Raw genomic sequence first — 13,927 nt, forward strand, 5'->3', positions numbered from 1 at the left:
TTTGACAAATAATAAAGCGGATTTGTGAATATTTTAAGTGTAGCAAGAATAATTGTAAAATATTTTGACATCTAAAAACTGCTCATTTTTCCTGAAAAATAATATGTAAATTCAAAACTCTGAGCCTCTCCAAAATGTTACCTAGCCTTTGTTTCATTGGTTTCCAATTCCTACATGTCAAAATTGGATAGAATCAAGCTCCAATTCTAGCAACTTTTTTATATTGTGCTAGCGTTGGGTTTACAACTAGTAGTGCCAAACGTCAAGACACGAGTAATGGTCCAATGGGCGACAATTTGATTAGCGACATTGTCATCCTCATATATGGGAAAGTGAAACAGAAAACTATACAGTATAATACACACACATATATATATATACGAGCCTTCTTTTAGCAACACAAAATTGGGAGGCATGAGACTATGTTGCCAATCATTGGAATCGACAGTAGCAAAGTAAATGAATGAATATATATATATATATATGAATATGTGAGGGAGCCTGCTTTTTCAATTAATCTAACTAATGGAACAGCAGATTTACATGTGGTCATTTACAAGGAAACACAGAGTTAAAAGAGAAAAAACCAGGTATAAGAGCAAGACCACAGATCTCTCTTCATTATAGAATTTCCTCGGTTGAGCTTCAGACGCACACAGCAAAAAGGTCTCTTCTTTAACTTAACTATCCAAGTCCATTACGAACAGGGGTGAATTTCTGGTTCAACTGCCCAAATTGGTGCACATGGTAGCATATATGGAGTGGTTAGATTGCTTAAGTCACCTTTCTCCATACACATGATATCAGCATAGCTTGTCATCAAAGAGTTTCGCATTCATCCTGAAGACATAATCACAATATTGAGACTACAATCAACAAAATACAACCACCAACAACAATAGAAAGATGTTAACTCTGGTCCATCGATGAAAGACACGCATGTTTCTTGTGTGGAGTGATACCCAAATCAGTTATAACTACATAGCAAGATAGCCATTGCTTTTATTTTTTTAGACACAGCATTAATAAAAATTGAAAAGCAAGGTTGGCACCAGCTTAAACTTCAACTTCATCATCAAGTGGCAAGGACAAAAGTACTTGTTCTGCCTTTTTTCCTCTCTTATTTTCCCTTGCATGCTCCAACTTGAAAATGAGACATATTCTAAAAGTCATTAGTTATGCCTCCAAATACTCCATTTCGACTCAGAAATTTCATATTGTTCTTTATCCACTTAAATTGATATTTTCATTTGCACATGTAGAGCTTTTGTTTCAAAGTATGAATATATTTATGTACACAGAACACAGAACAGTGGTAAGTGGTCTTTGGTCAATAAATATATGAAGCAAAGTATAAGCCTAATTGCATAACATGATTAATTTGCACTTGCAATAAAAGAATGTAAAACCAAATACAAGGAAACATGAACTTTAGAAAATTAAAAGTTTGTATTTCAGTAAAATAGACAGATTTCTCTTTTTACATTAAAAGCATGCTTGGAATTGAGAAGGCGCCAACACTTAGCAGTTGCCTTTAGGCCACACTTACTTACCATGGAGTTGATCACAACAGTTTGGTAGATCCTCCACTCAATTCCCTCCTGACCAGCTCGAGGATCTCAATAATCTGCAATGAAGTAATATCAACTTGTTAATTGATCGCCATTTGAAAGCACAAATGAAGGTGGTGACAACAGGGTTTACTTATTTATGAGGTTCTTGGCCTTTTGACTTTTCCAAGAAAAACATAATGAGAAAAGTTGCCACGTTTTTTTCCAATGCTCATGCAAAAAGGTATATCAGATACATATAGTCATACAATGACATGTTATAAAGGAGAAAATTAAAGATTGGCATTCCTAGTAGACTTGGGTTCAACTTACCCCCGGATAATGCTTTAAAACTGGAGAGTAATGATCAAGTGCAATGTATATTTTCTCCAGCAATCTCAACAAAGCATCAACCTCATCCCCTAAAAGATCAACCTGAAACAAGCATGTATTCAGAAACCACTCAGAGACAGTGAGAAAGAGTATAAAGGCCAAAAATGTACCAATTGCAAACAGAAAAATTCAAGCAAGAATTATAAACCAAAATTTTCCATTGTACTTCTATGAATCTCCTTTTGGAGATCCAGACTGAAAGCTATAACAATTGACCTAGTTCAGTTACACTTGGTTTTGACATTTTCAATCATATCCTTTAGCATATTATAGTATTTAGAAAGCATATATACATATAATCTAAGCATCAATGATCCTCAAACGAATATGATTATAAAATTTTACATCATCCAGCAGATCATAAAATGAGATGGTTTAAAGGATCCAAGGGCAGTCAAAGCAATTTATCCGAATCTGCACATGTTGCTTTCCTTGGTATAGCATGATCAACATACTATAATGGACACTGTAGATCTAGTAATAGGCTGAATAAACATATAGCACAACATAATATCACTATGAATGTTGCAAAATAGTACAGACACACATGCATGACAAAACCACCTAGCCAGTATCGCACAGTTGTACAATTCCCTGGAAGAGAATTTGAAAAACAATGTCCACAATAACCAATGCCGCACTAACAGTCATCACTGTAAATCAGGATGCTATACCTCTTATTATAAAAAAACATCACTCGAACAATCACAACATGAGGTTTTGACTTCATTACCTCAGCCTCTGCCATTTGGAGATCAGCACATCTCCGCTCCAGCTTCTGTTTGTACATGAATCCCGTGCTTCTTAGCACAGTAGCCATCTTGGAGAAAGCTTTGAGTTGAGAACTTATGTCTTCCAACCTGAGAATCATGAATATGACCCCAAAACACAAACAGAATTACAAATTAATTTTGCCTTTCAACAAAACACCACAGATAATGAGTTGTTTCCAAAGAGAACTTTAATAAGTAAAATGTTAGCATTGCATATGTTACACAGAAGAATATAATTATTCCTTGTCAGCAGACTCTTCAAGGGGCAAAATTACACTAAGATCTTTGAACACAAGGAGAGATCATATGACTCAAGAAAACATGTCTTTCTTTCTCTTATGCCCCCACACTACCCCCTGCCCCCAATGAAAATCAATATGCTTGTCCTATGAGGAACCTGATGTGGGTTACTCAAGAATCAAAGCTGATATAGTTTATCGCATGCTAATCACAAACAAAAGATCATACACAAGTTTTATGCTATACCTCAGAGTATTGCTTTTTACTACTCCTGATACTCTGCATGCAAAATCGTCAAACATTTTGGAGAACCCACTGGCAGCCATTTCCATTTCCTTTCTTAATTTCTCCTCTCTAGCTTCACTTACCAGTAACTTGTCATGAGTTTCTTGTGAAAGAGTGAATGCAGAATGTCTCTCTTTGTTTGCTTCTGTTAACACCTCTTTTGTCTGATCAAGCTTCTGATTAAGATTTTGTATTTCCATTCTATCAACTTCAATCTGCTTCAGTGCTTCTGCATGTTGAGACCTTAAAGTTTCGAGTTCCCTGTTGCTCTCGGCAACCAATGTTTCTTGTCGACTAGAATGTTCCCTTAAAATACCCAGCTCTCGCAAAGCTAGCTCAAACTGCTCCCTCTCTTTTGACAACGAAATCGATAAACCCATTGCTAGCTTCTCCTTCTGTTTTATTGCTGTTCTCATATCCAGAATCTCCTGCCTTAATTTCTCCTTCTCTTCCACCAACAGCCTTAATTCATTTTCCTTTTCAAGAGCTTCCATTGCTAAACTGATTCTAATTTCTTTATCAATCAGAACTTCCTGAGACAAATCGTTTAGTTTTCGCCCAGCATCCTTGACAGCTTCTGTTAATATCAGTCCACTCAAATCCTGCACTATCAATGACTCAATATCTGAATCTTCAACTTTATGTCTGTTTGCATTTTCGGCAGTATTAACAGCTTCCCTGAGAATGATATCATAAATTTCTTCAGTTAGAAGGGAGCTCATGTTTGAATCTTCAGAGACACAACACCTCTGTGCAAGCTGCTCCCTGAGAGCACACTTATATACTTCTTCACTAAGTGAAGCTTCAATGCATGAATCTTCCATTGCTGATTTGAGATTTTCCACAAGCTTCAACATGTTTTCCTCAGCCAAAGTATGCTCCGACAATTTTGCAGCAGCATCCAAAATCTCTGCTTCTAGACACTTAACCTCATTTTTCTTGTCGGCAAGGCTGTCTCTGAGGTGATGATTTTCAGAGAGAAGGTTATCTAGTCTATGCTTCAGTTTCCCCATACTCTCAACATTGTTGGTTAATGTAGGAAACTTTTTATTTTCCAAGAGGAAGTTCTCCAACTTTGAGATAATGTCAGGAATCCTTTTCCTTAACGCATCAAATTCTTCATCTTTCCTGTGTGTAACAAAGGATCTCTTCTCTTTTAGGTATTCACGTTTTAGACGAAAATATTCTTCAGTCTTTTGCTGTAGAGCTGACTCATGGTCTCTCTTCATCTTAGATATGATGTTATTAAAATAATTTACTAATTCTTCCTTAGGCATGTGTCTCAGCTGCTGAAAATCATAGCTCTCAGCGACATGAATATCAGATGCGTCTAGAGTCCCATTTTCTCCACAGAGTGAGGGCGACTGTATATGATTGCTTAAGGTCTTGTGGTGCAAATTTTCCAAATCGTGAGATCCATGAGAAACGAACCCTGTTTCCGGTAAGGAGAGTGACTTCAGAACTGCATCCAACTGGTTGCCTAAACTAGATATATCATTAAGCTTTTCAAGCCAATTAACATCCTGAGTTCCTGTAAATTGAACATATTGTTCCCAAAGGTTCTCCTCAAGCTCCTCCTGAAGACTCCTAAGTACACTTTGTATCACTATATCCTCAAGTTTCGCTGACAAAACTTGATCTTGTTGCCACTCAGAAAGTGAAATCCTGGAGGACAGTAAAATATCATCCACCTTTGTGCAGATAGTATCCACTGTTGTCTTCAGACATTCCAGTGTCTTATCCACATGCATCCAGCTTTCGCACTGCTTCTCCTCTAATATTCCACCCAATCCCACCAACTCAGAGCCAGAACCAATCTTCTTGATGGAATTAGCTCCTCTGGCACACTCAATCTCCTTCTTAGCCTTCTTGAACTGCTCTCCTGCCACACTCCGTAAAGCATGTAAGTCCTCCCTCATCTTTTCATGTTTCACAAAGGCATTGGTAACACAAGAAAACCTCCCATAATTCCCAGCTTCAAATGTTTTCCGCCCCACTGGCAACCTTACATCCTCAAATTTACCAGTAACGACCTCGTGCGACTGCAGAAACCACTTCAAATTGGACAGTTCAAGTTCCTTGGATGCGATTTTTTCTGCTGCCTCTTGTTCCACTGCAGTCACCATTCCCTTGATAACAGAATCACTGACCATCCGTGAAATCATTAATCTGTCATTAATATCTTCCCAGTATTCCTCCAAATCCTCCAAAACCTCCTCTGCCAAATTCCCTTTCCCCTTTTCATCAAAACCCACTTGCTCCAACCCATTATCACTATTTACCTGCTCTAAGCCATTTCCATATGAAATTATAGCGCTCCCATTTGACATTCCACCATTTACCAACACCTCTTGACTCTCCATAACACATACAGCTACCTGAAATATAGCCAAAATAGCAAAATAAACTAGAAACTTATTAGCTGAATTAAATTATTATAGATTCAAATAAGCACCCAAAAACACCTAATACCATACATGTATCACATACAAGGAGCTATATAACGAGAGAGAGAGAGAGAGAGAGGATAAAAGAATAACAATGGGAAAAAAATATACATATTAAGAGAAAAAAACAGGGATACTTACAAGTAAATTAATGGGCAAATACTTTTACTTCTTGAACCGAAAATTCACACAATCCTTACAACTTGTGCTACTTGAATAACTTCATGTTCCACTAGAATTAGTATAGGGGTTTCTAGGGTTTAGGTGTCTGTGAGAAGAAGGGTAGCAGAATTTTTGGGCGAGAGCAGCAAAAGGATGGAAAGAGCGGGAGTGAATAGAAGTGATAAATGAGGCTTAATTTAAGACGTAATTTACGCCACTTGCCATCACTTCGCTTCGGATGTGAATTTGGCTAATGAGAGGGCAAAATAGGAAGGTAAGAATTGAGATATAATAATAGTCTAGCGTATATTTATTTTGTTAGTATTACAAGTATGAGTGTTGACGTTTCTTTGAATATTTACCGCCCACCCCATGAAAATATATGAATTCTCACTTCAGGACCAAATACACACCCCAGACACAGACACAGACTCCGTCCAAAATCGCTCCTCTTTTATTAATATTTTAATACTCTTACCCGCCACTCAATACAGATGTTGTCTTCAACTTGATAGAGCATGTGTGTTTTGTGCAAGTTAGAACCCAAAAATCATAATAAATGAAAATAATTTGATATGGCTACCCATTTGATCGGTATTACATTATGTTAGCTATTGTTACTTTGATATTGTATGTATGTTGTAATTTTATTTTAAACAGGGCGTAAATAATTTATAGGGTCAATTTCGTAATGAAGTATTATTCATATTTATTTTATTTTTATAAGAAAAAGTCGTACGATTTTGTCATATTAAGACATCTTGCTAGAGAGAAGATGCCTTGAGATTTATAAGTTACTCAATCCTCTTGTTAGGGGTTGATTATGTATGCAATCATCCTAAATCAGTTGCAAACAATGAGTTTGAGTAGCTTATAAAACCTAATACCCTATTTACCTCGAGAAGCGCTCCTCCTTATGCAACTGAGACCAAAACAAATAACACCTTATTTTGGGATTGAATAGGTCAAGATTGTAAAACGCTTTTTTAAAACAAACTCGTGAAATTATTATGGAGCCACAAAGGACAATACATCGCTGATCGAATCGCAAGTCACGTGAGAATTCATTTCAATAATACTTTTACTTATTTTCTTACCATATCAATAAAATTCAAAACATATACGGCTCCCAATTGAGTAAAATAGTTAGGTTCTCTTTTTTATATGAAATTGAGTGTAAAAATATAAAAATGCATCTGAAGTATGCCATTGACTCTATAATAAAGCTGATATGAAATAATTTATGTTATTTAATATTTAAAAACTCAATTATGATGGTAAAAGAAATGACAATGTTGTTGGGTTACGGCATGTGAGCGACTTTAGAACAATCTTGCAAGGAAATGATTAATTGTGAAAAGGGGGATTGAGTTGATATTAATAGAACAAAGGAAGAAGGCATGGGTTGGTTTTTCAAGAGTGGTAATCAGGAGTTTGGTTGCTTAATGGTAATTTTGTTTACTTTTTTTAGGTGATGATTACCACCTTTAATCATATGATGCTGGTCTCCAGGCTGGATGCACTTTAATTATATGCCATTTCTCATTATGGACTTGAATTTCATTTCAAACGTTTTATTGTTTAACTTTAAATGCCAGTGGCACTGCCTAATTCCAATTTAGAACTTCACCAGCATTAGCCTTATTTTGTTTCACAAAGAACCAGAACCAACAGCGCGAAATACATGTCTATTGGATTTCGTCTGTGGGGGTGGGCTCCCAGAAGGACGTAGTTGTTGGGTTATAGTTTGCTGGACAGGAATTGCGTTTCAGACATTACTTCTGCTCTGACTTGGTCCCTCTTTAATTTCCCAGTTGTTGTCATTGGAAATGTCTTCCTCCATAAAATAAATCTTTTGGGAATTTTAAACCTGCATGGATTGAAGATTTTCTTACACCAGTCTGAAACTTGGCAGAGGTAAAGGGACTATGAATATGTGAAACTAAGACATACCCTGTTAAGTTCTTTTCCTTACAAAAGTGCTTGAGGATCTCACTGGATAAACATTGGATCTGGTCTTTGTTGCTGTCAAATTCAGCCCATCGCCAACCGTCGTTTGGTTGAACACAGGCAATCACCATCTCTGTTAACCGAGAATCTGGAACTCCAACAACAACAGTTCTGGAAATTCCAGGATGCTGGGATAAGACGGCCTCTACCTGTATCACATCAGTTTACATGTGTGCTTTGCCAACAAACTTGAATATCCGATTAGGAAAGATTAGTATACAGGTTGGGTAACATGATTACCTCTTCTGGGTAAATGTTCTCCCCTCCACTCTTGATTCTATCCTTTTCACGCCCAATAAGCCAGAGATTACCATGGTCGTCTATCTGCCCTATATCTCCTGTGTCAAGCCAGCCTTCATGTACGGGATTCAAATGCTTTGGCGGACTTTGACCCCAGTAATGGAGCATTGCATGGGGACCCCTCATCAATATTCTCCCAGCACATAAAGATTCCTCAGCACTTATTCTTAGTTCAATATGCGGTGCTGGTTTCCCTACACAAACACCTCCTTCGTGACTTAAGTTAGATTTTTTGACATCATGTGGCTGCTGGAAGCTGCTGTCTTTTGCTGGATCATAAAGGGTCATGAAGGTCAGAGAAGAACATGCCTCTGTCATTCCTGCAACGGGTCGAGATATGAAATATCGTGTCAGAAGAATGTTTATGCTTCTGCAACAGAATACAGTGGATCAAGAAAAGTTGGGAAGGTTGAGGGGTAATTTAGGCAAGCTGATTTGATGTAGATGGAGTTCAAAAACTCAATTCAAGTTATTTGAAGAAAGAAAACAAAAGAGAGATTTAACATAAGATCATGAAAACACACCATAAGCAGAGAGAAGTGTGGCTCTCGGAAAAATTTCGGTTGCTTCTCTGATGAGCTCAACTGACAGACCACCACCTCCATTCAGAATCTTTTTCACAGATTCGAAAGTTTCAGATGTTTTCTTCATCCTGTGAAAAGTTTTTACAGATCAATACAACAGACTAGGCATATCCAGAAACAAATACATCATATGATCTCTTGTAAAATCGTTAGATAAGAGCAAAATGATATTAAAATATGCCTAGTTAATGTTTGGTAGTAGTACAAACTTGTATCAATTCTCAAAAGTGTCAAAACATAACCAGAATCACTATATCAGACTAAAGAGCGTCTTCCTTTACCTATTAAAGGAGATGAGATCAGCCATAATTGTGGGTACAGTGATGAAAGAAGTGACGTTGTGCTCCTTAATGGCTTGAATTGCTAAATTAGTGTCAAACTTTGGTAGCATAACATGACAACCGCCTGCCATTAACATTGCCATGGCTGATGATATCCCACCTATATGGCACAGGGGAGCAGTGTGGAGATAGACCTGCCAGAGTTCATGAATGTGGAGATTAGATTCCAGCAGCAGACATAAATTTCATTTGAATTGGAGATTAGATTCCAGCAGCAGACATAAATTTCATTTGAATCTCCCATGGAACATGATATGTAGAAACTGGGTGCCATTTTTCTAGACTTCAATTTTTTTAATCCGAAAGCAATAGCGAAGATTCTATTTTCTCAACAATTCTTAGGAGAAAAACATAAACAGAAAGGAAATCTCAGGGGAAAAAAAGAAAAAAATGCATACATCATCCTCATCGTAGTGAACAAATGCAATTTTTGCTAGGGATTGCACGACTAGTGCTAAATGGCTTATGGTGGCTCCTTTTGGTCTTCCAGTGGTACCTATGGGCATCAAGAAAAACCAAATTAGGTATCACCAATTGCTCTGTCTTACATATTAATATAAAGCAAAAAGGAAGAAAAAGCAAAATAGAAAAGAATGAGATGGAAAATTAGCTAAAACCTGAGGTGAAACATATAACTGCAGCTCCTTCAGGTGCCCAAAGATAGTCTAGCGTAACAGATCTTTCAGTAGGCTCGTTAAGCAATTCAGTAGCAAAAACTGCAATTTCAAGACAAGAGCTTTATTACATATACATGCCTTCATACGTACTAGGTTGTATGCTTGATCATCTAAATTTTCAATACAGATGCCTTACCAGTCCCCTTGTCATTCCCTTGAACAGGCATGTCCATTAAAACATGCCACCGCAGAGATGGCACAGAATCGATCTGAAACTTGGAATGCCAAAAACCACGGCTTGAATCGGTAACTAGTAACACAGGTTGTGCGACCTCCATCGCTGATTTTGCCTCTTCCAAACTCTGCAAAATATGTTGTAGGTTAGCACCACAATTTGTCTACGATATATAATTTATCACGGTTCCTAAAGTGGCATCGAATAGAATAAATTTCGTAATTACGAACTAAGAAGCATCGTCATCCCACTGAAACATGAAAAATCATTTCATTTTTTTATTTGAATTTCTTTCTATCTATTTAAATCCCAATAAAAAATTGGTGATAACAGCAGGACTAGAAATCCGAGTTTCGAACCCATCGATAGTTGAGTGGAGCAGCAATTCCTCCAACGTAAGTAATAGCAAGCATCCATTCCAAGTACAAATCACTGAAACAAAAAAATTCAACCAGCTTTCATCAGGTTCATGCTGCAGTCAATTACACTCCAATATAATCAGAAACAAATATTCAGATCAAACGGGTAACAATTGACATTTTTTAAATCGGTCCTTTGAAAGCAAGGGATGGATCAAAAGATCACTGATCTGTATACGACTTGGATTGGTTGCTTGGACTGTCAAAATAGCACAAGGAGATGTACAAAATGGGATAAAGGTTGTGCATCATGCTTGAACAGCAGTAACTAGAAACAAGTCAGAATTAGCTAGGAAACATGCATGCTGACCAAGTATACATACATATACAGCCGTCCTATTTTCAAACAATATATTATACTAGCGAAATTTGGGTGCACTAGCTAGTTGTAATTTGGAGAGTAAAACCTGTTGAGAGCAGAAATGGAAACGACGTGGCCGGGGCAGACACCGAGGTGAAGAAGGCGGCGGGCGAGGGCCAGAACTCCTTGGACGAATTGCATTCCGGTTTTGCGGCGGTGGCCATAGATGGAAAGGGTAGAGTGGGGGCGGGCGGTGGCGAGGCGGCTCAAGCACTGGCAGATGTGGGCGTGGGAATAAGTAGCCATTAAGAGCAAATAGGGGAAGCCAGAGAAGTGTAGATAGCAGTGAAGGGTGAGAAAGATATGGAGAGAGAGGGAGAGAGAGAGAGGAAACACTTTCTATCCTTTTTATCGTATTCAGAAGAGTTGTAATAAAAGTGGAGTTTATATAAAGTAGTACTCAAGACTCATTCAAAAATTAAAATTAAAAATAAAAACAAAAGTGAATAGGAAGAAAATGGGAGTTTTGTCCTAAGCTAATATTAGAGAAATGAAGTTGGTGAAATTAGAAAGCGAGTGAAGCCGCATGTCTTCTGCCTCTGCAGACTGCAACTCATCAAACCAATTATAAAAAAGAGTATTTAATTATTTTTGGGGATTCGAACTTCAACTCAATAATATTAATTAATAAATACCAGAGTATATAATAAACAGCATGTGAGCTGCCAGCTAATTATTATACAATAATACTAACTACTGCTGCTCTTGCTACCATCAACATACCTCATACACACACAACACTCCTCATGCATCAACAATTAATATTTCTAATAATGTCTACTGTTTTGTTTTTTAGTTGATTTATGTATTACTTAATAATTTTGGGTCTAAAGTTGACCATTAAATTGGTTTTATTCCCATTGCTAATTATTCAGCTTCTTCTCTTTACACTACTGCCTAATTACTTCACTTCTAACAAAAACAATTAAATCTTTATATATATATATATATATATATATTTCTAATAAAAAATGAAAAAGGTTCCGTTAAAATCTTGCAATTAATAAACAAATCAAGTCAATATATTATATTTGTTGCAATGAATCAATAACAGGAAGAAAGAAATGAGGGTAATTGAATTCAATGTTTGGATTTGAATTCAACGTTGGAATAGAAACAGTTTAGAGACTTTTAGCATGTATAATAATTTGGTATTTATGATGGATAGCGTAACAATACAACTATTGTTGATTGACCTTTGAGTGTGATTAAGGATGGGTGGGGGACGGTGGCGGTGGCGGTGGCGGCGAGTTACTCAAAGATTGGGTAGGAGGAAGGGAGGGTGGGTGTTGTGTTGAATACCAAGCATTTGTCAGGCGTGCCTAGACTACTCATCTCTACTCTCCCGCACACCCTCCGGATATGGATATATGATATAGATTTTTTCTTATAATCGAATTTTTTTTTTAATTTTAATATTAATTCAATTTGTTAACCTCTATTATGATTTTATTCATTTTTTGTGATGAAATCATGAAAATATATTTAAAAATTAGGAATTATAATTTTATTTATGAACTAAGTAGATAATATTCTTTTAGAATTTTTATTTTTTTATTTACTTGAATAATTCTTAATTTTTTTTAAAAAAAGAAAAAAATACATTAAATACAAAGTTAACAAGTTGGTATCTCCATTCAATAATTATATAATTTTTTATCAAATATTTATAAATTTTTAAATAATAAAAATATTTGATATATTGGTAGTTACATAGAGTGTAGGTGGAAGTTCCATAGTATGATAGCTGATTAGGTTTACAGAATAATTAAAATATTGATGAAGTGATGGTTCTAAAATAGAGAAAAAGGGGTGGATGGAGAATGAGCAGAATCACGTGTTATTATAAAAACTCTGTTTTCTCTGGGAAAGTTAAAGATAAAATTAAGTAGTAGTTGAGTTTCAATTAAGATCACTCAATTTAATTAAAACTTAAATATTTGGACAACTATTTGTATACGTAAATATTCTATCACCTTCCTTTGTCTTTTCCAAAACCTTTTAAACACATTCAAATATGGAAATCAACATTGTCACCACACCTACACTCAAATTTGTGTTGCTAAGACAATTGGGCCAATGAGAACCAGCCTGCCATGTTTAAGGCTCCAAGCCCAACAAATTGCCTTTACTTCTCAGCACCATGTTTCATACACACAAACACACTGCTCTCCCACAACCCATCACGCCTTCAACTGTTGCTATTTTTGACTAACACAAAGCACACCCACTTATTTTCACTGTCACACCACGAAACATCAGCTGCAGTTCACTGAAACCCCAAATTCTCATAACTAACCTCAACATGCGCCTCAATCTCTTCCACTACGGCGTCTCAACCTTCGTTGCTATGGCAACCATCGTCAGCCTGTCAGCTGGCCGCGACCTCCGTCCCTCGGATCACGGCCTAGTCTACCAAGGGCACGCTTCAGCGCCCACTCAAAAGGGTGACGCACAACAAATGCTCTCCTTCTTCGGCTCGACTACGACGGAGTCGTCGGTGCCGTTTCCGGAGGCGCAGAATATCAGCGACGACACGTGGTCGAGCGGTGGAGGCATCCGCAGAGAGCACGTGAGGATGGGTTTGCTGGTGGCGAGTGCGGTTTTTGGGATGGCGGGCATCGTTTTGCTGATTGTCTCGGGGATGTTTTTCGTCGTTCGGCTCCGCAACCGCAGGCAGAAGGCGGAAGCAGAGAGATTATCGTCAAATTCTGAGCTCCATGCACCCAATGATAAGTAGTAGCTAGTTAATGTTGATTTAATTATTATTATTATTAGGTTGATTAATGAAGCTCTTAATTAATTACCGCTCTTTGATTTGTTGTTTGTCTACATGATTCTATTTCTGCCTGCCCATGCATGTGCCTTTTCCCCCATCAAGTTTAAGAATATCTGATTTCCACTTCTCAAGAAAACTATTTATTAAAGGGTTGTATGAAAGTTGTTGATGTCTCATTTATTAACATTTGCAGTGTACTGTCTTTTAATAATTATGAGTTATATACAAACCACACCGTAAGTAATTGAGTCAAATTCAATTTGGGCTTAATAGCTATGCGCTTAGTGTGATTCCATTTCCTAAAAATGTGATTGGTGTTGGAAAAGGCTAAAATGAAATTACTTTTGGAGCGTGGGATTATTCCTACACTGGCCACATTTGTAATAAAAAGAAAGATAAGAGAAAAGACAATGAAGAACAATTTTTGGATA

General features: G+C 37.0%; 3 protein-coding genes across 3 annotated transcripts; 1 reads left to right on the top strand and 2 right to left on the bottom strand.

Moving 5' to 3' along the window:
* Positions 1-448: 448 nt before the first annotated feature.
* On the bottom strand, positions 449-6,191 carry LOC105167257 (myosin heavy chain-like protein). Its single transcript, XM_011086896.3, has 6 exons — positions 5,830-6,191; positions 3,203-5,619; positions 2,677-2,803; positions 1,884-1,985; positions 1,554-1,627; positions 449-840 (listed from the first exon to the last, which is right to left on the bottom strand). Exons 2-5 carry the CDS (start codon positions 5,602-5,604, stop codon positions 1,565-1,567), a joined length of 2,694 nt encoding a protein of 897 aa, XP_011085198.1. The 5' UTR covers positions 5,605-5,619; positions 5,830-6,191; the 3' UTR covers positions 449-840; positions 1,554-1,564.
* A 1,217-nt stretch (positions 6,192-7,408) lies between these two features.
* On the bottom strand, positions 7,409-11,085 carry AAE14 (acyl-activating enzyme 14). Its single transcript, XM_011086897.3, has 10 exons — positions 10,764-11,085; positions 10,297-10,369; positions 9,899-10,064; positions 9,703-9,801; positions 9,484-9,581; positions 9,026-9,219; positions 8,685-8,812; positions 8,101-8,480; positions 7,804-8,009; positions 7,409-7,720 (listed from the first exon to the last, which is right to left on the bottom strand). The coding sequence occupies exons 1-10, from the start codon at positions 10,961-10,963 to the stop codon at positions 7,591-7,593; spliced, it is 1,674 nt and encodes a 557-aa protein (XP_011085199.2). The 5' UTR covers positions 10,964-11,085; the 3' UTR covers positions 7,409-7,590.
* Positions 11,086-13,022: 1,937 nt separating this feature from the next.
* LOC105167259 (GATA zinc finger protein) lies at positions 13,023-13,457 on the top strand. The gene has a single exon (XM_011086898.2). The coding sequence runs from the start codon at positions 13,023-13,025 to the stop codon at positions 13,455-13,457; it is 435 nt and encodes a 144-aa protein (XP_011085200.1).
* Positions 13,458-13,927: the final 470 nt, after the last annotated feature.

This window comes from Sesamum indicum, linkage group LG8, assembly GCF_026168435.1.
Source record: "Sesamum indicum cultivar Baizhima isolate 11 linkage group LG8, ASM2616843v1, whole genome shotgun sequence".
Taxonomy (NCBI): Eukaryota; Viridiplantae; Streptophyta; class Magnoliopsida; order Lamiales; family Pedaliaceae; genus Sesamum; species Sesamum indicum.